Source organism: Ips typographus, linkage group LG1 (assembly GCF_016097725.1).
Source record: "Ips typographus isolate SLU linkage group LG1, UJ_Ityp_2.0, whole genome shotgun sequence".
NCBI classification, from domain to species: Eukaryota; Metazoa; Arthropoda; class Insecta; order Coleoptera; family Curculionidae; genus Ips; species Ips typographus.
In genome coordinates this window covers 24,601,927-24,629,587 of record NC_138422.1, presented here as the reverse complement: position 1 = coordinate 24,629,587, position 27,661 = coordinate 24,601,927, and the positions used below count along the sequence as shown (strand labels likewise).

The window sequence follows — 27,661 nt, the reverse complement described above, 5'->3', positions numbered from 1 at the left end:
TACTCGGAAAGTTTACTGTCGGCAAACAACGATCGTAGCAATTTGTTGAGCAAACATTACATTTACTTCTGCCTTTCGTATTTATTAAATAGGTAAGCGATGTGTTAAAACAAGCGCTTAGACAAAGACGGGGACGTCGTGTTTGCCGCATTTAGAAATAATGAAGCTTTCACAGGTAATTTAGCTGTCGTTTTTTTACGCGCGAACGGACAAAGAGTCGACTGTTTGCCGACCTATTGCGGTCGGTCGATCCGGTTTCTCAACCTCGAACCGTTACGTTACGGATAAATAATTAAATTGTCGGAACCCCTGGGACACCGCACTGTCCCACGGTCATGTAACTAACACTAGATTGGGCCAGATTGTTCCCAATTCTGTTCTTCCTAACGACGCAGACAAATAAGACTATTCCCGCCGGATTAGTCACATCGTTATGCCCCACAAAAGGATAATGCAGAACTTGATATTTAACTATGGTATCAGAAGTAAAAATACTATGTCTAGATCACGGTGGCATTAGTTGAAAAACACAGGAAATTTTGCCGCCAGGCTGACCACCAAAGAGGTGGAGGATAGCTGGATGTGGACGTCGCAAGAAAGTCCTTAAAGCTGGAACAACAGGCTGAAAGCCTATTTCAAGAAGAAGAAGAAGAAGAGGAAATTTTAAAATTTTCTCGTCTGAAATTAACAAATCTAAAATACGTACGGGAAGACAATCTTGACTTGACTTGAGAGATCCTCTCATATACTATCACTTTATAGTCTGACAGTTTGACCAAAATCGTTCGTGGATCTGTCTTTTATTAAGATCCTCCACTTTTTCTTTCTGAGTTATTCATATTATCGAGTCCTTCGGAGCATTATGAAACAAGAAGATTCCTCCTGAAAGCCGGACTGCACATAACCTTAACTTGTTTCTTTGCCAGGATCAAAAGAGCGTCTAGGCTTCAGTAATTTTTAATGTAGCAGGATGCTTTATATTTGTTGGAAGCACTGTTTTGCCATTATTGTTGTCCCAACTTTCCTTCAAACTGACCTCTATACTAGAATATTAATTTGTTATTCAGTAAATTGGCGTAGTAGAAAAAAACGGATTAGTGCATGTTGTCTGTGCGTAATAACATCTGACGATGCGTCATGTATTCGTCATCACACTATGTCCACTTTCGAAGCATTTTAAACCTAATTTGTACGTTAAAAAGAAAACACACACATCCACATAGTCATCGTGGTACAATCCTAAAACAACAAGGATCCGTTGATTAGCGCGAAGGCGCTAAATGAATAATGCTTTTGGCTAACGCCAAAGACAAACAGCTTTGTTTAAATATGGCAGTAATACTGTTAGACGCTGTATATTTTAGCGGAATTATTCGAGATGGGGGCCTCAAAGCCAGACCGCTAATTGTCTTAATTTGTTAAATTCACTGCCGGAGTTTCTGCGCCGGCGGCCGGGCAAACAGAGCTGTATTATGTGTGGGGCCCCCGAAATGGGTGTTTAGCGCCTACTTGTTGTTTTAGGGTACCCCGTTCGGATGAATAAATTAGCTTTATTTGCCCGTTTACCACTTTACCGGCTTGCTACCAGATTTTGATTCGTCCGACCTGTCTGAGGAAAAAAATCGATGCCGTGTTTCTAGGAGAACGAATGTTTCGAGTTAATAAAACCCTCCGATCCCGGGCTTCGCAAATATTTTACAATGGTCTCGGATTTTGCCCAGGCAGTCCGACAGGCGAAACAATTTAAACGGTGCAGACGGAATACGAAATTGCGACTTACCCGGATGAGCCACATTCAAGTGTTCAATCCCCCATCCACTTATTTCACCTTATAAGGAAGAATTCATGTATGAAAATCCTCGTCAATTGAACATGGTCCTTCGAATCGGATAAAAGTTATTGTTACTGTGGGACTTCCTGATTAACGATTTATTTTGGTTGCATACTTGTTTATATTTCTAAAATTTGAGGTTATGCCTCTCTGCATTTGGTATTTTTAATTAGAGCTTTTCTCAATTATTTTTTCTTAATTTTAAATTATAGCCCCATATCAAGTCTTTATTGTTGCTTACTAAATGAGTTTTTAATTTTCTTGATAATTCGAGGTTAATATAAGTATGTAAAGTTGACAAAACATAATTCTTATTTCTAAACTTGATAAAAGCCTTTAAAAGACAACTTATGCATTCTAGTGCTTTCCACCACATCGAATGAAACGTGGAGTTCTAACGAATTGATAATGAACCGAGGGGGAGCTTAGTGGGTATGATAAAGCCCCGTCGGCGGAATTTCCCTCAAGTGTTCTCTCGGAGATTTAAATTTGCAGAAAACTCTCTTACAGGATTATCGGGGCGGGCGGAAAGAATCCTTTGTTATTCATGCGGCACCTTCGGCCCGGGATTTATAAAAAGGTGAATAGGAAATTCGCTTTTTCGCGTCCGCGCGCCTCGGCATTTAAATTTTATTACGTTTAAAATATGGCGGATACTTTAGGATGAAGAAGGGGAGGAGGAGTGGAGAAGAGGCGCTCGAAAATTTTCCCTGAGAGTGAGAGAGGGACAAACTGCAAAATAAACACAGCGTTTCGTGCGGTATTCGGAAATTAACATCGAGTAAATTAAATTTATACCCCGCGGTAATTAACGAACTCAAAGCCGAAGTTTGCAAACGCGGTTGGATTGCCGACCCTCGGCCCTAGTTATCCCTATTATGGGTTCGGTCTGGCCGCTGCCATTACAAACACCGGACCGCTCGTAATTTTAACGACTGTTGCAAAACCAAACGATCATTTCTATGCCATTTTCACTTTCCTTAACATCTTCACTTATAACGGTTTCCGCTTTACCTACTTCGACATCGTCTTGCTCTTGAAATTGTCTTGAAAGTTCTCTTAATTGAATTTGCGAAGAAGATTACATTCTCTGATAGCACCATGGGTTTTCCATATGATTATGATAATGACTTACTGTATACTACAAGATCTACTAATATTATACTAGTGCGGGTTGTAGAATTCGGGACGACTACATTTTGTGGCACGAGACGGAGTCTTCTGACCGTCTGCCTTACTAACGGATGTCGAGCCTTATTTATTTGAGTTGTTATTTTTAAGTTTATGGTGTTATAGGTTACTTCAAAGTTTTCCAATCGAATTTAGAGCGTTTTAGGGAGTTTCAAACTCATTTTGACAGTTTTCAGCTAATGTAAAGTGTTTTAGGCTGAGTTAACATGTTTTTAGCAGTTTCAAGCTCGCTTTGACAGTTTAAAGCTGAATTAGCTAGTTTTAAGTGTTTTAGGCTGAGTTAACATGTTTTTAGCAGTTTCAAGCTCGCTTTGACAGTTTTAAGCTGAATTAGCTAGTTTTAAGTGTTTTAGGCTGAGTTAACATGTTTTTAGCAGTTTCAAGCACTTTTTGAGAGTTTTAGGCTGAATTAGCTAATTTTTGAAAGTTGTAAGCTCATTTGACTTGTTTTATACTCTTTCAAGTTTGTTTTAGGCTGAGTTAACATGTTTTAAGCTCATTTTGGCAGTTTTCAGTTAATGTAGAGCGTTTTTAGGCTAACTTAGCTTGTTTTAAGTGTTTTAGGCTGAGTTAACATGTTTTTAGCAGTTTTAAGCTCGTTTTGACAGTTTTAAGCTGAATTAGCTAGTTTTTGAAAGTTTTAAGCTCATTTGAGTTGTTTTATACTCTTTCACGCTTTGTTTTAGGTGTTTTAGACTAACAAATTTAGAATCGTGACAGTATACCTGTAGTCTTTAATATATTTTTCTTATTTTGCCTTCCTCCAACTTTCTTCTTACAGACGCACCAAACTAACGTTAAGTATTTGATATTTACGTACACACACCAAACAATAATTTAGTTTTATACATTGTTAGAAAGTACTACAATGAGTAACAATAATTACCTTTAGATTATAGTCTCTCCCCAGGTTACCAATCAACACACGAGCACAATTCCATATGATTTCAAAACTTGAACCAAAAAAAAAAAGAAACTAACCTCAGTTGCAAATGAAAGCAGTAGGAATCTGCCAAAATCACTATACTTCAACACTGAAAAATCCTCATACATTGAGTTTAACGAAGAGTGACTGCTTTCCAACCACAGCTAAAGATGTGCACGAGTCAAGAGAGAGTCCAAATGGTTTCTCCGAGTTAAATAGTCTGGATCGGAAACACAGTGGGGGCTATCGAAGCTAACCCAATCTTCCAGAAGACGTTTCATCCACAAAGTAGCAAAAACGCCGGAAATATAATTCAAAGCAAACCTAAGCTTATAGCTGGACTGAGAGTGACAGACGGTTCACTGAAGGTTACAAAATGAATTTAACCAATTTAAATACAAGAAGGAAAAAATTACTATAAGAGAAAAGAAGAGCTCATCAGGTCCAAGATCCAAAGTTATAAAAAAGACATAACTAATGTCTTGCTTTTGGGTGTTGGATAACTGATAATTCTACTTAAAGCTGGAATGAGAAGGAGTTTAAAATCCAATGGTGTAGAACACTAAACAGTCTATAAACCGGCAATAAGAACAGAATCACCTTGAAGTGGTTTCTGGGACTTGAAGGCATCAAAAAAAAAATGAAATGGCCTTTGAATTGTTAGCCATTTAAGGGTGGAAGTTCAAATAGGCAACTTTTTCTTTTCATAAAAGCTCTCACCAGCCTTCTCACAGTCCAATGCTTCTTGAGGTATTACTTGCAAAGGATGGAAGACAAATGTGTCAATTGCTGCCAACATCGAGTAGGAGATAGTCTAGAAGCTTTTTCAAGAAAATCGTGGACTTTTCTGGATGGTTTACAACAACTGATCCAAACTCATTAGAAAAGTCAAACGATCCAAATTCCCAACGATACAATCTACCATCATCATAGCACCAGTTAGGTCTTGTCCAAATGTATCTGCTGTATCATAATAATGAGTTGCACAGACCTGGAATAAGTACAACTCGAGAAAAATACAATTCCAGCTTGGATAGCTACTTTGTCGTTTCAGCAAAAAAACCAAAACTGGTCAGATGTTACTTCCAAGCAAATATTTCAATTCTAATTGCCCCTCTGTTCTAAGACAGTTTTGAAAGGCGTTGTAGATTGGTGTTAGGATCGATATTTGATAATATAATTTTCCTCCAACTACTTTTCTCGTTTCTACCCAATAACTTCAAATATTCGCTCCTCTTCCCGAGCATTAGCTACAAAGTACAACCATCTATATGTAAGAAGCGGAGGGTTAGAACGTTATTCCGTTTAATATACTCGGAGATTCCCCTTTTCGGAATTTCATATTCCGGATTTTTAAGGTGGAAAACGAGCAATACGTGTTCGGAAACTTCGAGTGCAGATGTTGCTCGAGTTTTGGGGAGACCGTTCACCTATGCACAAATAAATTTGCGGTCGGTTTTATTTGGGCTAAAAAAGGGAAGCTGGTTGGGTGGACGGGACATTTTCCTATTTTTGTCCTCGTCGAGAGCAAAAATCGGTCGCTCGGCGACGACAATTTAATAAATCGCCACTCGAGCCGATCGGACAATCGGCTGGAAACTCGTTTAAAGGGCCCGACAGAAAAACGAGCAAAAGACCGATTTTTAATTTAGCGTTCGATTTTCCGCGGCCGCCCTGCCCGGAAACAAAGGCCGCCGTCGGATTAGTCCCGGAATTTAAAAAGCGCTCCGGCTCCGAGTCTGGGATAATCCAATTAGTATGCAGTACGCCGTACCCGGGACCTGAGATGATGGCCTCCATGTGATAGAGGCTTTAGCCTATGAATAGAGAGCTCTGTAATTTTCAGTCTGTCTGTTTCCCCCCCCCCCAATTTCCCACTTTTCACCATGCTCGAAAACAGATTTTGTTTTGCTTTCAGTGTTGAAACAACTTTTGCTTCACTGTTTCGCTCATATCAGTCATTTCCCAACGTAACTTTTTCAATTATTTTTCAGATTGTAGTTATTACTGTTAGACTTGATTGTTGGCAAAAAATTACTTAAACTCATTTAACCACCACCATTTCACCAGGGAATTAGTTGAAATTGTCTCTTCTACACAAAACGACAGTTAAAAACCGTTATTTTGAAAATTCGTTTTCAAATTAACGATCATCAAGTTTTAATTTCTGGAAGTTACTACTTTTTAACCAAAACTAAATTTGTGTATTTGTTTTTCAGCAACAACGACCGGATTTACCTAGGCTATTGCAACAAATGCACGCGCAGCTACCTGCCCACGGTGCTCCCCCAATTCCTATGATGCCTCATCCGGGATTGGGCGGTGCACCACCGAGTTCGGCGGCTAGTATTTTAGGTTTATCCGGCGCGATACCTGCGCAGCATCCCCTTAATATGTTAGCAACGAAACCAGATCTCCATCGACCTGATGATGTCAAGTCAAACAGTGGTAAGTTCCTCCTCCTCTTTGCATTTCTAGAATGTTGTTTTATCAGCTAGCTCAGGGTCAAAATAATGGACGACTTTTGATATAAAAATATTAAGTTTGTTTGATAGTGAGTGCAAGAGTAAAGATTATCAAATATTTAGCGTATACAGTACCTTTACATGCACAAAATATAACAATAATTATTCAGATTGTACTTACATTCGTTAGACGATGAGGGCTTTCTGGAGAGTGTGGCACTTGCGCATATTATGATTTAGAAATGGTTTACTGTTTCATTAATTTATGAGAATTTGGGACTACTACTATATTTTGTGGCACGAGACGGAGTCTTCTGACCGTCTGCCTTATTAACGGATGTTGAGCGTTAGTAGCGGCTGTGGCAGTGTAGCAGATATAGTACCTTTCTACGGGTCTTTTTTCCAATGAAGCTTGTTGTAGTGGGTGATCAACTCTGATAAAGATTTGAATCTGTCACTTCCAAAGTATGAAAGTTTGATCCTCTCTAATCTACGTAATATTTAAGAAAGAAAGGTTTTTCTGTTAGCTTAGCTTGAACGCCAAGGCGGAAAACTGAATACTAAAGAGGGAAATACTAAAAGAGAGGTAAAAGTAAGGGGTGACACTATGGTGACTGGTGTTAGTGATGGTTAGGTTTAAATCTTGTCTGAACTGTCACAGCTGTGGACCTGCAGAATCAGCCTCTTGCAGCCCCTACAGAGACCATAGGTGAAGTCCACAGGCAAATTACAGAGAAATCACTTCACTAGAGTATAGAAGTCAGGGAAGTCACAGGTGATCCAGCCTTCTGCTAGGAGTATGGAACTTAGTTGTTACAGCCCCATCATAGGATCGCAGGAACGAGCACATTTAAGATTTCAACAACTAGGTAAAAGAAAAGGAAACTACCTCAGTTGCAAATAAAAGCACTTAAAAATCTACCAAAAACTACTATTTTCAACGATTCACTAACATCTACAGCTCGCTTAACACAAGTAGGAAAGTGATGTAGCAAAGACAGTTGGAAAGTCCTAAACACTGCATGAAAACCAGAAATCTCCATTCTGGCAGCGAAAATCTAAATTAATTACAGTTCTCCTGTCGCTAGAAAGTGTTATAAACCTAGTTCTCAATTAGTCAGTCGCGCGGGAGACAACTTTCTAGTTAGCTGTCAGCAGAACTACACAGAGTCGGATTTGAGTCTCGATTAGATGATGCAGCCACGTCTCAACGGAATTATACAAATTACGTCCCTGTTTCAGTGTTTCCTCACTTCGATCGGCGTTGCATCCCGCTCTCGTCTCCCGATTATTCCTTAAGGAGTGCATCGGGGTGAAACAAGGAGCGTCTCGTTCTCTCCACAATGATTCTCCAGGTTGGCATGACAACATTTCCAAAGCTTGCTTTTCAATACCTCCGCCGACGGTTCGGGGGAGTGCCACCCTCTCCCACCCCATTCCTGAAGACGTCGTCTGTTTAAAGAATGTGGAAAAAAAGGGGTGTCCTATCCACCTCGTTTCCTTTTCAGAGCATAAATTCAAGACACAATTTAAAAGTTTTTCCCCCAGCGGTCCAATTAATAAATCATGGAGCGGAATAACTAAATTTAAAACGCGGCGGAGAATTATTGTGCCACTTTGCCGGTTTTGAATTAGCCCAAATTCGGGTCTTGGCGGGCTTTTTCTTTCCTTTTTCTCCGTGTCGGCTAAGCGAGAGTTTCGCGGTCGATTGAAAGGAACGATGCTTGCTTATTAAAAGTTAGAACACCCTTGACTGCCGTTTTAATTAACTGTGCTTGCGTCTATAAGAAGGGGTGAAAAACATTCTAAAACTTATCCCGGTAGCACAGTCAAATTAGGGTTCCGACTCGGAATAAGAAATAAGAAGCTGGAAACTTATATTGACATTTTATAAGTTTTATAAAATCTTATATCTGTAACTTGAGTTATTGTTTACCTAACAAGTGAGGAAAGTGATATTTTACCACATGCGACTACTTTTACATTTCCTACACTAAGATGTCCAAGTTTAACCATAGAGACAGCCTTAATATCTGTCTTCTTGAGAGAACAACTCAACAGTATGCAATCCATTATTGTTCTTTTTCCTTCACATGCGACTAGTTTTACATATCCTACACTAAGATGTCCAAGTTTAGCCATAGAGAGAGCCTTACCATCTGTTTTCTTGAGAGAACAAATATGCAATCCATTACTGTTCTTTCTACTTTCAAGATTTGCAGTTCCTGTGCAGCTCTGTCCCATGTTGGTGCAGGTCAGCAGGTGTGGAGGATTCTGGATTTCTCCAAAGGATCACTGAGGGTTTCCGTCCTCTGGCAGCATTCTTCATTTTTGCAGGTTTTTCTGCAACTCCAGGCTTTTGGGTCTTGGACTTCAGCGTGCCATTTCTGTAGTTGCTGTCCTGAGCACCTGGGGTTCTCAATGTTGCTGGATATCCTCTCATGACCGGTCAGTTTCTGGAGAAGGTTGTTTCTTGGCAACTAAAACACTAATATTAGTCAGTGAAATAATGCCCCAGAATCTATGTAACAGAAATTATTATCTTTATTTGCAATCTCTTTTGTTAAGAAAGCTACTTTTCCATAAAACTTCCATTTGCTTCTTTTGGAGGAAACAGTTTCTTTCATTGTTATTCGTTCTGTACATGTTTTTTATTGCCACCATTCTTGGCAATGTGTTCCTGCATACCACATTTATAAAATTCTATATTTCTTGTTAACTTTCTAGGATAACTTTGTTTTATCAGAGCTTTATATAATTACATTTTCAGACAATTGTTTGTTATTTCACTCCTCTTCAGTAATTGGTAACAGTTGATTCTAATGCTGTGACAAATTATCTAAAATGTTCTGGATAGGTCGCTACAATTTTAGAAAGTAGCATCTTCTCTCCTAAAGTTTTTAATCCAGATAGAACTTCAATTATTGCGGTATGGAATGGAAAGACACTTGATTTAACTAATTTACATGTTTATGGTTACAAAGCTTTGGCAAAGAAAATAAGACCAATAAAGAAGCTTGACTATCGCGCATGAGTACTAAACCGTAAATACATCTGAAAACAGGATAGCTGCAGAAACTGTGAATCTAACAGATAACCCAAATGAAGATAGTGAACAAACTTTAGATGTAAATGAACCTGAGAACGTAAATACATTTGAAGACTGCAATGAAAATGTGCCATCTGCAGATTTTCCTGATGTTCAAGAAGGAACATAAAACGATCTCCAAAAAAGAGAAGATGTGGAAGAATCATTAAAAAGCTTCAACAAAGAGAAAGCAAATGAAGAATGTGATTCTATAGAAACATGGTTCTTTTTAAATGCCCTCAACAACGCCAGAATAGATTCTAGGTATAGTGGTTTTTTAAAACATTGCAACAATGCAAATAAAAATGAATAAAGATACGAAAACAGACAAAATCAAATTAAATCAAGGAGTACGTCAAGGGAATGCAGTATCGCCAAAGCTATTCACTTTGGCTCTGAAAGACGTCTACAAGAAACTTCATTGGGAACAAAAGGAAATTGATGGTTCATTTCTTAATAATCTACGCTTTGCAGATGATATCGTTATTATTTCCAGCAACTTAGGCGAACATACAATCAAACTGGGAAAAGAAAATGAAACTAGGCGAGTGAGACTCACGTAGGCTGCTTTCGGTAAACTTAACCAAGTGAAGCTGGGTAGTCAAGTTGCACCCTCAAACAGTAAAAAATGTACTTTGGCGACCCAGACAAACAACCAGAAGTAGAGGTAGGCCATAAAGACGATGGATAAATTATATCAAGGAAGAACTAGGTCGAAGATGGTTCCTGATGGCACAAGAACGACAGAAGTGGAAGAGACACGGATGGAAGAAGGTTGAAGAAGAAGAAGTGATATGCTGCAGACATTCGAGATGAGTACATGCTGTTCCTCGCAGGTTGCAGACTGACTGGCTGTCCTCTAATGGCTGTCCAGTCTTATGTTTATCTCAAATAGGTTCATTGAGGAGTTTTTTTAGTCAGTTTTTTATATTCTTGCATACCAGAGAGGAGGAGTACAATGTTTTGCTTCTTACTTTAATTACTCATCTGACTTTGGCATCCTCGAATATTTGCTTTAATTTAATGAATCTACATCTTTAATTACTAATTTCAAGTGTATAAGTAGCCTCAGTGTCTAGAAGAAGACATTCTAAGTTAGTTTAAGCTCAAGAGCAGTGTTGGTAGGACAATATCATAGAAAAACTGATATTTGTCTCTCAAATAATTTACGATGCAAACATTTTTTCTAACTTTCCACCTACTTAAAGCAAGTATATTTCGAGCAAAAAGCAATTCAATTACAACAATTCCGAGGTTGAACCCTTTTTTTCCTTAAATAACTGAGTTGTAGCAATTTGCCAAACTAACAATATTTTTAATGTTTCAGGAATGAACGCCACAGAAGAACGACACGTAAGTAGCAAAAATATGAAATCATCAACTTATTGCCGCACCGGGAGCAGTTATTACATTTCGTCGAGCGGAAAAGCTTTAAAAAACGGATTTTCCACGAAAGCAAACGTCTCCATAAATTAAAAAGCCAACTGTTAAACTCGGGCGATTATTTTTCCTCAACCCCGAGTTTTATAGTTCGTAATTAGTTTTCCCTTGATGGTGAAATACTCGTGGATTAAATTGGAAAAAAAAAAACGAATTTCGAATTTATGTAGTAAGTTTTGAACGCCACCTACATGTCGATGACATGCTCCTTTTGGATTTTACCAGTTTCGGGTAACGGGAAGCGGCAAAACCCGGTAAAAAGGAAGAAAAAACAAAAAAAAGGGGAAGGCTTATTACCCGTCGCTTAGCCGTAGCCCGGTTCCGGAATTAGTTCCCGGTTCGCATATAAATCGAGAGAAGCTCGATTATTTTTACTCGTTTTTCCTAGTTTTCCGACGTCCGGGAAAGGGATTATTATTTTTAATGTTTATTGCAAACTCTTTTGCGTAGGCACGTTATTAGTCCAGACTTAAGCTGCGTTATTTATTCTACCGTAAACGTAACGTGAAGCGTACTGTATTGGTAATTACGTTATACGAGGCAAAGTGTTTATGTCACCAAACGAAATCTGGGTTATCCAAATGGAAATCGTCGGCTTATCCAAATGCAAATTCTGTCTAGTCCTACGACGCCAAAAGACGAAGTAAAATACAGAATTTGAATTCGAAATGTGTACTTCAAAACAGAGCTGTTCAAGTAATTGAACTACTAAAATTGAATTACATTTAAAAAACAACAAATACAACTCATTAATTATTTTAAAAAATTAGTTGCAATTGGTATTTTACAGTTTTTTCAGTGGTTGCACTTCTTAAAAGTAATTCAATATCTTGGATGTGAACTTTATGGTCACGTGACTGTTTTGATAGGTGTCAATTTTAAAATGTTGAAAGCTTTAAAATTGAATTATCGAAATCATTCTTACAATTTCAACTTTTGCAACTGTCTAAATTCGATTTCGATTTTGAAAGTCACGTGACTGATTTTGACAGGTGTTCACTAGCCTTTATGCCTATGCAGTATCAACATCACGTGACGTCTATTTTACTAGTTCAGCTTTTACAACTGTTTTAACTACATTTTAAAAATCACATGACTGATTTTGACAGGTGTCAAATAGCTTTACAGTGTTGCAAGCTCATAACTGCATTATCAACGTAACGTGAGGTGTAGTTTGCAATTATAGTTTTTACAACTGTCTAAATTTAATTTACGAATTTTCCAATGTTTAAACTGCGTTTTGAAGGTCACGTGACTGATTTTGACAGGTGTCAACTAGATTTTACAGTGTTGCTGGCTCATAACGGCATTATCAACGTCATGTGACGTATATTTTACAATTTCAGTTTTTACAACTGTCTAAATTTAATTTACCAATTTTCCAATGTTTAAACTGCCTTTTGAAGGTCACGTGACTGATTTTGACAGGTGTCAACTAGCCTTTACAGTGTTGCAAGCTCAGATTTGCATTCTGAACGCCACGTGACGTGTATTTTACTATTTCAGCTTTTACAACTGTCTAAACTTGATTTAGCAAATTTTCGCTGTTTAAACTATTTTTTTTTGGTCACGTGATTGTTTTGACATGTGTCAACTAGCGTTTACAGTGTTGCAAGCTCAGATTTGCATTCTGAACGCCACGTGACGTGTATTTTACAATTTCAACTTTTGCAACTGTCTCAATTTAAATTACCAACATTTCAAGGTTCAAAGTACATTTTAAAAGTCACGTGACTGATTTTGACAGGTGTCAACTAGATTTTACAGTGCTGCTGGCTCATAACGGCATTATCAACGTCATGTGACGTGTATTTTGTAATTTCAGTTTTTACAACTGCCTAAATTTAATTTACCAATTTTCCATTGTTTAAATTGCGTTTTGAAGGTCACGTGACTGATTTTGACAGCTGTCAACTAGCCTTTACAGAGTTGCAAGCTCAGATTTGCATTCTGAACGCCACGTGACGTGTATTTTACAATTTCAACTTTTGCAACTGTCTCAATTTAAATTACCAAAATTTCAAGGTTCAAAGTACATTTTAAAAGTTACGTGACTGATTTTGACAGGTGTCAACTAGATTTTACAGTGTTGCTGGCTCATAACGGCATTATCAACGTCATGTGACGTATATTTTACAATTTCAGTTTTTACAACTGTCTAAATTTAATTTACCAATTTTCCATTGTTTAAATTGCGTTTTGAAGGTCACGTGACTGATTTTGACAGCTGTCAACTAGCCTTTACAGAGTTGCAAGCTCAGATTTGCATTCTGAACGCCACGTGACGTGTATTTTACAATTTCAACTTTTGCAACTGTCTCAATTTAATTTACCAATTTTCCAATGTTTAAACTGCGTTTTGAAGATCACGTGACTGATTTTGACAGGTGTCAACGGGCCTGTACAGTGTTGCAAGCTCATAATCGCATTGTCAACGTCACGTGAGGTGTCTTTTACAATATCAACTTTTCCCACTGTCTAAATTTAATTTACCAAATTTGTACAGTTTAAACTACATTTTAAAAGTCACGTGACTGATTTTGACAGATGTCAAATAGCTTTACAGTGTTGCAAGCTCACAATTGCATTATCAACGTAACGTAACGTGTATTTTGCAATTTCAGTTTTTACAACTGTCTAAATTTAATTTACCAAATTGCCAACGTTTAAGCTACATTTTAAAAGTCACGTGACTGATTTTGACAGGTGTCAATTAGCTTTTACAGTGTTGCTGGCTCATAACTCCATTATCAAAGTCACGTGACGTGTATCTTACTATTTCAGCTTTTACAACTTTACTGTCTAAATTTGACACAGCAAATTTTGACAGTTCAAACTAGTTTTTATGGTCACGTGACCTTTTTGACAGGTGTCAACTGGCTTTTACAGTGTTGAAAGCTAAAAATATTGGATTATCAAAGTCATGTGACATGTTTCTTACATTGTCAACTTTTGCAACTGTCTGAACTTAATTTCGTGACTAATCACGTGACTAATGTTTTATTTAAAATAATCAGAAACATCTTTCAAAAATTTGACAAATCAATGACATATGTCAATTTTGACAGAAGATTCTGGCGATTCCAAAAAAATAATGCAACTTTGCTAATTTAAACTATTCTGCCAGACCAAAATTAGCTATTGAGTAAAATATAACCAATCACCCTGTACTTAAGTCTATTTTAGACAGTAAATGTTGTTTTTGGAAAACGTTTAGTTTCATTTACATTTACACTTAGGTTATTATTGCAGAGCTATTTGCATTGTTAATGTCATAATTTACGTAATCTTGCTTTATGTTTAATCAACAGATGTAAATCATTGTATCATCTGCAATTACCTCGATATTCGTATACTTTACTGATTTAATGATATCATTTATTGACAAAAGAAGTACAAATGGGCCAAGAACAATACCTTGTGGTACACCATTATTCATTTAAATGCAATCAAATGTACCTACTGTTTTTCAATTTTACAGTTTGTTCTATTATGCAAATAAAATTAAATCCATTTTAATGCATGCTATTTTGAAATTCAAAAACACTGCCAGTAGTATTTTTACTGCATTCTTAGGTCCAGTTGTACAATCGCAGTTCAAAGACTAGTTTAGTTAAACTGCAACTGGTACTTGAACTTTGCCATATGAAATGCTGTCAAATTGATGTTTCTGACTTGGTTGAACCATTGTTGTACAACTGGGCCTAAATCACTTTTGTTTGTCACTGAGATGCTTATGATGAAAATTGCTTACTAGCTAGTTACCTATTTGCATAACAAAAGTTTTGAACTTTACTACCATTTCTAATAGTTTCTTGTAACACTTGTAACATCGGAAATTCACGTGAACATTCCGGATTTGTTGTGTATAATAAAGCTGAACGAGAAATAGATTAGGCTAGTCAAAAATAACACACGTTATCACTCGAATAAGTTGTGATTATTTAAATCCAAGTACAACACCAGCATGTGGCGCCTGCTATCATTAAGCAAATAACCGAGTAAATATTTTCTCATCATCAATATTATCCCTTGTCCTAAACTTTGTGAAAGTCTCGTGAAGGTCTTAGATTTTATTTAAAGTAATTAAAATAACTGACTTTTTGGGAATTGTGCAAGTTACTTAATTGGGGGTATTTTCTTTGTTGTTTAAGCCTATATAAAGTGAATCTAGCTGAAGGCGTCTTTATAACATAGTAAACTGTTTAATCCTCAGCAGGGATGCAGCCAGTGATTTAATCAGTTCTGACTATGGCAGCTCAGTGTTCAATCTATTATTTCTTTGCTGCGAGAATAGCAGAAACCCAATTGTGTAAGGCACATAAAAGTGGATATCAATGCGTTTATGAGATTCATAGTGAAACATCACAGCATATCCGAGCAAGGGGATTCTTTAAAACGAAAGTCGTTCGTTACAAATGGGATAGTAATAGTGTTTTGCACAGTTACATAACCTTTCAGTATATGCCCTAGCAATTCTTACATAACCTTTGCGTATATGATACACACTTTCTTAATATCCGGGTTTAAAACAAATTTCAGTATATACCCTAACAATTCTTACATAACCTTTGTGTATATGATACACACTTTCTTAATATCCGGGTTTAAAACAAATTTTTAGATTTTGCTTCAGACTTTGGACGAATTTCGCTTTGCTGCATTCAGATTTGATTAAGTGGAATTAGGAGAATAAAACAGTCGCCGCCACTGCAAGGGTTGCATTATCCGCGTGGCTGCAGTCTGTAGTTTTGTCCAGACGAAAACCGTATTCCAACCGCAACGTCATGCACAAGTTTGCACGGGGACCGCAAGCCCGGGGGCCCCTAAAACATACGCGGTTTTGGCCCCTCAGAGAATCGAGCGAAGCGTCGTAATTCGGTGTGATACTTGGCTTCTTTGATCAGTGTCGGACTATTCTACTCTTCTCTAAATGTATCCAACTACTTGTTTGTTTCGTATTTCTTTATATCTATTACTGGCATTATATTATAAACTAATAAGTAAGTAATTTGCAAGCTTGTTGCTGCATCTTCGCGTTTCTCGCCTACAGCTATAAGGGCTGTGTCATCAGCAAAGGTTAGAAAAGAGAACCACAATTTTCCCCAGACCTCCCCCCCCCCAGGTGACGAGAGTTGTATTCTCAAAATCTGGGTAGAACCTTTCCGCAGTTATCCCGGTGCTAACTGGGCTCTGACTGCACTCCTGGTACTTTCCCCACTCACCAGACCCCATCCCCCACTCACCAGACCCTAACTCCCTAAAACTTTAGGATGTAAAGACAGACGGACGAAAGCCGGTTGTTTGGACATCCTATAGTTTACCAGGACCACCAGAGATGGATGAACTGACGAAGAAATGGAGGACAAGAAGAGCGTCAGAAGAGCCCCTCCTTCAGCGGAGGCATCCTTCTCCCATGCCGATGCAACTCAGGGAACTTCCTGGACTTGAAGCAACTTCCTCTTCCAGACCCATCATTTTGGTCTTGCACTGAATGTGCCTGTGAATTAGATCTACAGTTGCGCCACAAATGAGTTTAATCCACTTAAATCTAAAATAACAAACAATTAGATGGGATAGATATCGAAGAAAAGCGATAGAGAAAAGAGAGAACTAATTAACACTCCTGAAACATAACAGAACGACAGCCGATCGGTAAATACGTCCCATTACATCGTGTTCCAAAGCTTGTATTTCGTCGGCGCCGTGAATTACCAAATTAACCCCCGGGCCGAAACAAAGAAACTAGGGGAGAAACGCGATTTAAATTCGCGACAACACCAAACTCGGCAGAAAGGCCGTCCGGAATTAAATTCAGGCAGTCCCTGCCGCCTTCCATAACTTAGCCCGAAATTAAATTAAGAAAAGTGCGGGGAAGTTTTGAGGGGGGCGGAATGTGAGGTAGCAGGGAGGAAAGTGTTTTTCGTCCCGCGCGCCGGTAACGAGGTCTTTTGTCTCGCAAGAAGCCAGATGGGTTCGTAAGGGTTGTTCGGGAAGTCGGAGTGTAATTGCGCCCTCGGGGTGTCGTTGCGTCGAGACGTTCGCGCCCTCCTCTCGCGTAATTGTCTAATTTATGGAGCCCTAATTTCGTTCCGAGTGGCTGGGTTCGCCTCTTTATTTTACTTTCGAGGGGCTGCCGCCCCGTAATTAAGTTTGTTTACCCCGTTTTCTATGGAAATGGACACGAACACCATTTTGAGTGCATTTAAGTAGTTTTTTTTTTATTAACAGAACAACGTCCTGATTCTTATCATACCCTTCCCTTGGTAATGTCAATATTGTCATTCCAATGATTAGACAGAAATTTGGGGTAAAATTAAACTGGTGGCCTCTGCGTTGCTGGCTCAAAACCCCACCAAGTGAGCTTCTTGACTTTTGGGAAATCAGATTTTGCCTGATTTTTAGATGCAGTTAGAGGGAAAGTGATGTTGAATGTACAGTGCGTTTTTTTTAACGCGCAACATAGGATTTTACGTGTTAAATTTTTCAGCCCATGTTAGACCATGTTATTTTGGAACTACAAGTATAAAACTTGACGGGTGTGTCTTTAGTACCCTGAAGCTTAAGTAAGTCTACCAATTTGGCCTAAAAAGTGATTTAAAACTGGCAAAAAATCATTTTTTTTCGAAAAGATTTTATCCTTTCATACTCCCTGTATGCATTGTTGTTCCTTGTTGTTTTGATACTGCAGGGCAGGTAGCAGGTAAAGTGACTTATTTTGACTGCATCACGACCCGACATCTTTTGAACGTCAAAAGGGCATTTTATGTTTCTTTGGAATATACTGTTTGGCTTCAAACGGAGGTCAATTTGAACAATTCACTTATAAAAATACTTCTTTTGTTCTTAACTTTTTTGATATAAAGTTAATGATTACCCTTTTACTTTCTACGCCAAATTTTACCTGCTACCTGCCGTGCCAGTATCAAAAACAACAAAGAACAACAATGCATACAGGGAATATGAAACGATAAAACCTTTTCGAAAAAAGATGTTTTTTAACACTTTTTAGGCCGAATTGGTAAATTTACTTAAGCTTCAGGGTACGAAATAGCCACCCGTCAAGTTTTATACTTGTAGTTCCAAAATAACATGGTCTAACATGGGCTTAAAAATTTAACACGTGAAATCCTATGTTGCGCGTTAAAAAAAACGCACTGTATAGACATCAATCCATAATAAAATTTCTATCCAATAACCTAAAAAAACTTTTCAAAATTTAGTATGGTCAGAATTACAGTTTGAAAATACTGTAAAACCCACTTGGAGTAAGAAAATGCGCACTTAAGCACATTTTTAGAATCCTCATTAAATGTTCTATACAATAATCTAATAAGACACTTCAAAATTTGGTACAGTCAGCGAGAAAATCGGTGTCAAATTTTGACACTGTCAGAAATACAATTTGAAAAGACAGTCAGGGACAAAATCGAGTGTAAAACCCACTTGGAGTGGGAAAATGACTATTTTAAGCACATTTTTAGAATCCTTATCAAATGTTCTATCCAATAACCTAAAAATACACTTCAATATTTGGTACAGTCAGCTAGAAAAGCGGTGTCAAATTTTGACACGGTCAGAAATACAGTTTCAAAAGACAGTCAAGGACAAAATCGACTGTAAAACCCACTTGGAGTAAGAAAATGACTATTTTGAGAAGCACATTTTGAGAATCCTTATTAAATGTTCTATCCAATAACCTAAAAAACACTTCAAAATTTGGTACAGCTAGGGAGAATAGCGGTGTCAAAATTTGAACTGCCAGAAATACAATTTGAAAGGACAGTCAAGAATAAAATCGTCTGTAAAACCCACTTGGAGTAAGAAAATGACTATTTTAAGTACATTTTTAGGATCCTGATTAAATGTTCTCTCCAATAACCGAAAAACCACTTCAAAATTTGGTACAGCCAGGGAGAAAAGCGGTGTCAAAATTTTAACTGCCAGAAATACAGTTTAAAAGGACAGTCAGCGACAAAATCGACTGTAAAACCCACTTGGAGTAAGAAAATGACTATTTTAAGCATATTTTTAGAATCCTTAGTAAATTTTCTATCCAATAACTTAAAAAAAACTTTTTAAAATATAGTACAGTCAGAGAGAAAATCGGTGTCAATATTTGACACTGTCAGAAATACCGTTTGAAAAGACAGTCATGGACAATAATCTAAAAAACACTTCAAAATTGTGTACAGTCAGCTACAAAAGCGGTGTCAAAATTTGACACTGTCAGAATTACAGTTGGAAAAGACAGTCAGGGACAAAATCGACTGTAAAACCCACTTGGAGTAGAAAAATGACTATTTTAAGCACATTTTTAGAATCCTCATTAAATGTTCTAAACAATAACCTAAAAAACACTTTAAAATTTGGCACAGTCAGAGAGAAGCAGCCTTCAGCTTGCTGCTTTTTTTGACCAACATCACAAATTACAAACAGTGCTGTAAGATTTCCGCAAATGCTGCACATGTGGACCATTAATAGACACGACAAACGAGAGAGGTAAATAATTAAAAATTGTTTTTATCACTTTTAAAAACACCCCTAATTAACTGAGATGTTTATGAAAAGAACGTGATTTTGACGACATGTAACACGATAGGACATAGTCGACATTCCGGCGGATTTCGCTTGCGGGAGCAATCGGGAATAATTAAACGTTCAGTCCTGTTAACACGAGGATAACCGACCGAGCCGGGTTAATTAATGACTTTCCCCAAGAACTCAGAGCCCCTAATTATATCCAGTTTCCCTGCCGCGGTTCTTTGATCCAGTCGACCGTTTAAGCGTCAAATCCCCTAATTGAAAATCTGTTACTAATTGGGGGTGGGGGAGTCGTTCATAATCCACCAATAAGGAGCACAAATTGGTTCGTCCTAGCTTCATTTATAATATAAGTATATAAACACGTTTTAGGGGATGAATAATTATATTAATTGAATTTATGGAATTAATAATTTAATTACCGGAGACGGTTTTACATTGTTCGAAATTGATGCGCGAATTATTGCCATAGGGGTTTGCGGGACTGGAGTGGTGTGGGGGTTATTAATATTAAACAGCTCCCCATTTTGATAAATGAGATTCTATTAGTGTTTTGGGTTGAAGAGGAAATTGCGATAAATCCGATTTCATTTACTCGACACGTCCTACAAGTTTTTCAAAAAAGATTAGAATAATTGATTAGTTAGCAACATACACTCGCACATGTAATTTTCTCGAATTGGTTCTCCTCCTATTTTAAGACTTGTCAGTACAAGTTGAATGGATATAGTAGAATGTCACGTGACTAGTATCAAATTAACAGCAACAAAGAACAAAGCTGTAGAACTAGTATTTAGAAACCTGCTTATACTTTGTCTCTATGAGCCTGTCAAGGCTTCCTTAGACTGTTTTGATGTATTTGACAGATGCCATAAAACAACAGGGCGCTATTTACTAGGGAGTCACGTGACAACTGTCAAAATAACCATTACAATCCTGGAAAATATATTTTTGGGTGCTGCTCTGCATCGAAAGTGACTATAGTTTGGCCCTTCAGGTTTCCTAGGCAAACTTTGACAGTAGTGACGTATTTGACAGCTGTCACGTGACCCTTCAACATTATTTAAGCAGATTGTCACATGATTAGTGTGAAACTAACAGCAACAAAGCTGTGAAACTAAAAAACAAGCATTACAAGTCTGGAAAATACATATTTGTCTGCTGCACTGCATAGAGAGTGACTGGTTTGCCCATTTGAGCTTTCTCCGGCAAAAACTTTGACAGTAGTGACGTATTGGACAGCTGTCACGTGACCCTAGAACATCAATTACGCAGATTGTCACGTGATTGGTGTGAAATTAACGGCAACAAAGCTGTAAAACTAAAAAAACAATCATTACAAGTCTGGAAAATACATATTTGTCTGCTGCACTGCATAGAGGTTGACTGGTTAGTCCATTTGAGCTTTCTCAGGCAAAAACTTTGACAGTAGTGACGTATTTGACAGCTGTCACGTGACCCTACAACATTATTTAAGCAGATTGTCACGTGATTGGTGTGAAATTAACAGCAACAATGCTGTAAAACTAAAAAACAAGCATTACAAGTCTGGAAAATACATATTTGTCTGGCTGCACTGCATAGAGGGTGACTGGTTTGCCCATTTGGGCTTTTTCAGGCAAACTTTGATAGTAGTGACGCATTTGACTGCTGTCACGCAACCCTAGAACATCAATTACGCAGATTGTCACGTGATTAGTGTGAAATTAACAGCAACAAAGCTGTGAAACTAAAAAACAATCATTACAAGTCTGGAAAATACATTTTTGTCTGCTGCACTGCATAAAGGGTGACTGGTTTGCCCATTTGAGCTTTCTCAGGCAAAAACTTTGGCAGTAGTGACGTATTTGACAGCTATCACGTGACCCTAGAACATCAATTACGCAGATTATCACGTGATTAGTGTGAAATTAACAGCAACAAAGCTGTGAAACTAAAAAACAATCATTACAAGTCTGGAAAATACATATTTGTCTGCTGCACTGCATAGAGGGTGACTGGTTTGCCCGTTTCAGCTTTCTCCGGCAAAAACTTTGACAGTAGTGACGTATTTGACAGCTGTCACGTGACCCTACAACATTATTTAAGCAGATTGTCACGTGATTAGTGTGAAATTAACAGCAACAAAGCTGTGAAACTAAAAAACAATCATTACAAGTCTGGAAAATACATATTTGTCTGCTGCACTGCATAGAGGTTGACTGGTTTGCCCGTTTCAGCTTTCTCAGGCAAAAACTTTGACAGTAGTGACGTATTTGACAGCTGTCACGTGACCCTACAACATTATTTAAGCAGTTGTTACGTCACTAGTGTCCAATTAGCTAGCCTCCATTTGTTAATTCTTTGATGGATATCATGATATAGGTCTTTTATAGCTGTAAAACAACTTGATTGATTTTGGCTTAATTAGTTAGATATTGTTCGATTTCACACTTGTTTACTCATGCCTCTCTTCATTTTGATTTTAAACTCTAATTTTTATTATAACATATAGCATTGGTAAGCTCTTCCTTTCTTCAATTGCAGTTTTCTCTTTCTCTTCTGTTTAAATTGGTTAACTTCACTTTACTGCGTGCTGTTCTTTTTTGGTGAATGGGCTCATCTCACATAACGTAAAACTGCGTCTCAATGCATATAAACTGGGAAGCTTAGTGTGAAAAGTCGGAATTTGTAGTTTGTTTACAAGGTTTTTTGGTAACCTACAGGACTTTGATAATGCCTGGAAAAAGCTGATGATAGAAGTGGTTCCTTGCACCTAATTGGTTGAAAACCGTCTACGTCATATCTAACGGGCGTTTTGAATGTTACTATAAAATTTGAATCTTTTTATTTAATTCTGGTTATGTTAGACTTAATATTTTGAAAAATAATAAAATACGTATTTCATATTTTTTGCGCCCTAATCAAATATGAAATAAAAAAATATGTGGGATCAGCCAATTGTAGAAAGCAGAGAACAAATAAGACCCTTAGATGGTCGTAAAGGGTAGGTTTCTCTCCAGTGACCAATTGCTCAGCAGGATATAATCTAAGCGAGCACATTTCCAGAAGATCTTAATCGACTATACTCTCCTACTCACTAAATCCTCACTCGATGAGACAAACGAAGACTTATAAACGTTCTTTTACTGCATGATTTGAGAAGAAGCCGCGATATTGACAAAGGGCCGTCCTTGACGGTTGACTCTCGTAAAATTAAATATAAAAAGGGACATCAATTTTCGTAACGCAATAAACTAGGGTCGAAGCTATAACCCGGATTACGACTTTATCGCTGGAGAGAGACCGTAAAATTTTATAGGAGCTAAAAGCGTATGCATATTACTTAAAATATGAAGTGGAGAACCCTCCCACCCGTTGGCAGTATGTGGGGTAGAAATCGGGTGTTTACACTCCCGCCCCGATCAGCTATTTTAAAAAGTTTAGACTGTCGTCGACTAGGAACTTTCCATATTACCGGGAACGTTTCCAGGCAATATTACGTGACAAACCGTCGTAAAACTGTTTTCCCTGTTTCCGCTCCTGAATATAGAATTATCTCTACGGCAGTCGACGTCTTAACGTGCATCGCCTCCTCCAACCCACCAAGGGGGCCTATTCTGGAAATGAGGGAACGGAATTCTCAAGAGAAGTGTTGGATAGAATGTGACAGAACATGCTGACACATGGCACATTCTACAGGTCTTGATAATTCTCTTTGCTCGTTTCAAGAATACGAACCCTGAGGCCTAATTCTTAGAAGAGAGAGAAGTTTTGATAGAGTGTCGCAGAAGAAGCTGAACATTCTGCATACTTTTCTCTTGGTAACTCCCTTCCCTCATTTCAAACATACGCACCGTGTACGAGAAAACCATTTTCTCCATCGTGTCTATCTATCTCAGTTTATCCACCCGACATCGTTAAGTAGCTACACTCTGGTTGTAACACTCCTACCAATTAACGGCCAAAACTAAGGTGATTTAACCAAAGTGCGAGCATAACGTGAACAGATGTAAATTTATGCAACAAGTAGTTAAGGGGGTGCAAGTCCGGCGGCCAGTTAATTACCTGTAACAGTGTAGTGTAACTTGCAGCCACTCGATATCGAGGGTGGTCGTTTCTCTTCCCCCCCTATGGTATAATAAGCGACGTAAAGGGCTCCGGGGTCTCCTTTCTCTGTCTGCGCCGGAAAATTAACCTCAACTTCCCACTTAATTTGATATAATAGCTGCGGCGAGGAAACACCAAATCTAACACTACGAAGCCGCTGTAAGGCAGAGACTGTAATCTCTGCAGAACGGTCTGGGGGATAAAGGGGGAAGCTTAATCTTGGAGACGAGTTTGCGAGCCGTGCGGTTTACTTGTCCCTTTTAGTTTTGCTCCGCAGTGGTGCACTTTGTGTCATTCGCACGCCTTTAAGGTTCGTGGTTTAAATGCCAAGGACCGGATGTTTCGACAACGATTATCCTTCAATCCAACGAGGAGTTTATCCAACATTGTTGATTAGTTAGTATTAATTTTGATTGAACTGATGAAGTTTGAGGTTATGTCTCTCTTAATTTTGATTTTGAATTATATGTAGCTTTCTCTTTTTAGTTTTAAATCATAGCCATGGTAAGCTCTTCTTCCATTGCAGTTTTCTCTTTTCTTCTGTCTAACTTCACCTTTGCTTGTCCTCGTTAGTAAACCATCCTCAATCCAGCTGTTCAGTTTGGTTTTAATATTTCTTAATGATATCTTTTGTTTGTTGCTCTTGTATCGACGAAATTGTGCTCTGGAAGATCTAGTCTATTGTCACGAATACTCGTATTATTTAAAAAATATAAATTTATTAAATTAAAGCAGATATTCGAAGATGGCAAAATCATAAAATGCACAGTCAGAATATACATGCAGGAATATGAAATCAAGCGACGAACAATAGATTTCGTCACTGAACCAATTTGGTGTAAATAAGGCTCGACGGCGGAGTCAGTCAGAAGACTCCGTCTCGTGCCACAAAATGTAGTCGTTCCGAATTCTGCAACCCGCACCGGGCTCATAACCATTTCTAAATTATAATAATCCGAGTGTTTATAAGTAATAAACGCACGTCTCGTTCAACTTGCTGAGCCAAAAAGGCTTTACAATTTAAACTCTTGCTCAAACCAACGTTTCTTCTTGATATTTGTTACAACTCGTAACCTTATACTTTGTTGATTAATGTTTATCAGTCCAAAGGCACTCCTTTCAGTTTTACCCTCCCATCATCAGTGTTATCTGCGTTACGGTGAAAAAGGTATGAATATCTGATTCGACAAGTGTCAAGAAAATAAACAACGGTTTCAAGGATGTGGTGGTAAACGAGTAGACCACTGCATTATTCATTTCAGGCCGCTTCCTTCGTAAATAATTCTTTGTCGATATATTAAACACCTCTAGCGACAGGTTGGTTTAAATTCATGTCAGTTTTCCGACTACTCACTGAGAAATTATTTCCGATTAAATTATTAACCGTATGGCATAATAACACTATAGATTACCATACGTTATAAACGACATAACTAACACATCTAAAGAATAAAGATGAATAAGGCAGTTATTAGTAATCATGTAACCTAACCTCAATTCTGTAATTGTGTTCAATGTGCCCACTAGTACACTAATAGCATCTTGGCCAAATATTTTGAAATTGTTGAATTGAACAATTTTTTGGAAACAAACAAAAGTAATAAGATAAATTTAAAGACAAATACAAAATGCTAATTTAGTTACTACTAACAAACAAGAACAAAAATTTTCAAACTTTTGGTCCTTCCTATTTTTTCGAGAAAAATTTTGAATTTTTATATTTGACTTAAATTAAATATAAAATGGTACTATCTAATGTCAATTTGACATAGAATTCGATTTCGATTGGTGTGACTTTCAGTGGGACAGTACCAATATTGTGATACTATATGCTACTATATTAGGCGTCCAAACATTCCCAATTTGGACGAAATTTTGGTGTATTTCACCATTTAATCGTAAATAACTCAATTATGAGTTGAATTATGAGTTTTTGAAATATTTACTATGAACATTTAATAATGAATATATCTATCGATTGTGAGTGCGTATCTCTAAGTTGTACCGTTTGGTCGCTAGAGGGCGTTAACGTTTTTTTGGATATTTGCGTGTAAATATCTCAGAAACAGTTTCTAGTGATGAGGCAGAAATTTATACTGGAAATTTACCTAGACAAGACGCAACTTTTTTGATACACTTTTTTCGTAAAATGAATTGTTTTTTCGTAAAAAAATAAAAACTTAAATTTTCAAAATTTACAAAGCAATTTTTTCCAAAAAAAATTTGAATTTTACTATATAAGTACCTTTGGATCAATGCTGGAAATTGGATGTACAGTGTCAAAGTGACATGTTGGCCTTAATAAGGGGGTACGCTGTAAAAAGTGCTAAGTGTGTGTGTTACAAGACAAAATCGCCTGTAAAACACACTTGGAGTAAGAATATTATTGTTTTAAGCACAACACATAGATTGAAGGTGAACATAGCAGTTTGGTGATTTTCATTTAGAAACATAAAGGTAGAATCAAACCACTTGATAGAAAAATAAAATTTAATAACTAAATAACAGTTAAACTAAATGACAAAATGATTGGTTTATCAGTTCAGGAAATCAGAAGAAAATCATCAAACGTAATTCCCAAAGTACCTACATTTGTTATACGATGAGGGTAGCTTTCTGGAGGGTTTGGCACTCGCGATTATTATAGTTTAAGAAAATGGTTTACAATTTCATTAATTTACGAACCCGATGTGGGTTGCAGAATTCGGGACGACTACATTTTGTGGCGCGAGACGGAGTCTGCTGACCGTCTCCGACTATCTGCCTTACTAACGAATGTCGAGGCTTGTTTATATCAAATTGGTTCCATGACGAAATCTATTTTCATATTCCTGCATAGCAGTGGCGGTGATTTGTCATGGCTAAAAATGAATAAAAAATCCACTTGCATTAAAAATCTGAATTGATGGTGACTATAGCATTTTGGTTCGGCGCATTTGTACCTTAAACATGGTCCTTCAAGCCTGGTCCGACTAGCAAACTCACAAATATTTTTTGTGAGCTTTTAAATTTTAAAACACAAAACGTAATATAAAAAGCTTTCATTTTACATAAAAAACCAACTACGGGTTATCAGAGAGAGGAGTTTACTCGTGGCGTGCATAATTAAAATGCAATAAACGCGTAATATAATATTGAAAATAAATTCCGGTTTTGTTTTGCACGTTCGTGTCTGTTAAAATTTCGCGTAATAATAAAATTTATATTCGGAAACGAGCACACTTCGGCGAAATAAAAACAAATACGCTAGCGAGCGTTTTTATTGGTCGCCGTTCCGTATTATAGATGCGGAACGTAATTGAAAAATGTTTAAATCGAGAATGCACATTAATTTAAAACAAATATAAATATAATTGCATTTTCGCCCCGGCAACGCCGCCGACTATAAACCGAATTAATCGTAATTGCGAATTTTGGGGGAAGTGGAAGGAAAATCCCGGCGCCGTCCATCAGGGCCCCCTCTCTTTTTATCATCGGGGATTGTGTAATATTTTTCCATTCCCTCCCTGTCCGGATCTAATCCATTTAACCCTCAGGTCCCTTGTTGCCCCTGTCGGGTTCGGTTTAATGCTTCCAGTCATCCCTTACCCCCTCCACTCACCGACCAACCCCTCGTAAAACGTAAAAAACACCCGGAATGTACTTTAAAGAGAATTAAATTGAATCTCACATACATTGGATGGTTAGGACGCGGAATAAAGAGCGACAAGAGAGAATACAAGTCAGATCGCATATAACGATAAAAACGATGAATTGTGCAACCCCTGAAAGCCTCGATGACTTTTACGACAGCAATAAATACGAAACGTCCTCTCCACAAGACGATTATCGCTACACGAGGGTGAATCGGACGCGTTATTGTTGTGAATCATCCCTTAACCACCCCTCGACGTCTTATATGGAAACATAATGGACAATATGCTGCAATCATAGTTTGGAGCTTTATAAACTCTAGCAGATCATCAATTATTTTTTATGATTGAGTTTTTGACACATTTAGGTTTCAAATTGATGTAAAAAGCATCTGCTTTATATTAGTTATGAGACAGGTGTTCCTACAATATGTAGTATACATTTTTGTGTGAATT

At 37.6% G+C, this 27,661-nt stretch overlaps 1 protein-coding gene across 3 annotated transcripts in view; it reads left to right on the top strand.

Annotated features, from left to right (window-relative positions):
* LOC145723930 (protein groucho-like) overlaps positions 1 to 27,661 on the top strand; it is a 109,530-nt gene that overhangs the window by 54,474 nt on the left and 27,395 nt on the right. For all 3 annotated transcript variants that reach the window (XM_081975501.1, XM_081990643.1, XM_081983156.1), the window contains 2 exons: positions 6,167 to 6,395; positions 10,828 to 10,853. In XM_081975501.1, the coding sequence (XP_081831627.1) occupies positions 6,167 to 6,395; positions 10,828 to 10,853 (255 nt within the window). The remainder of the gene's footprint in view (positions 1 to 6,166; positions 6,396 to 10,827; positions 10,854 to 27,661) is intronic.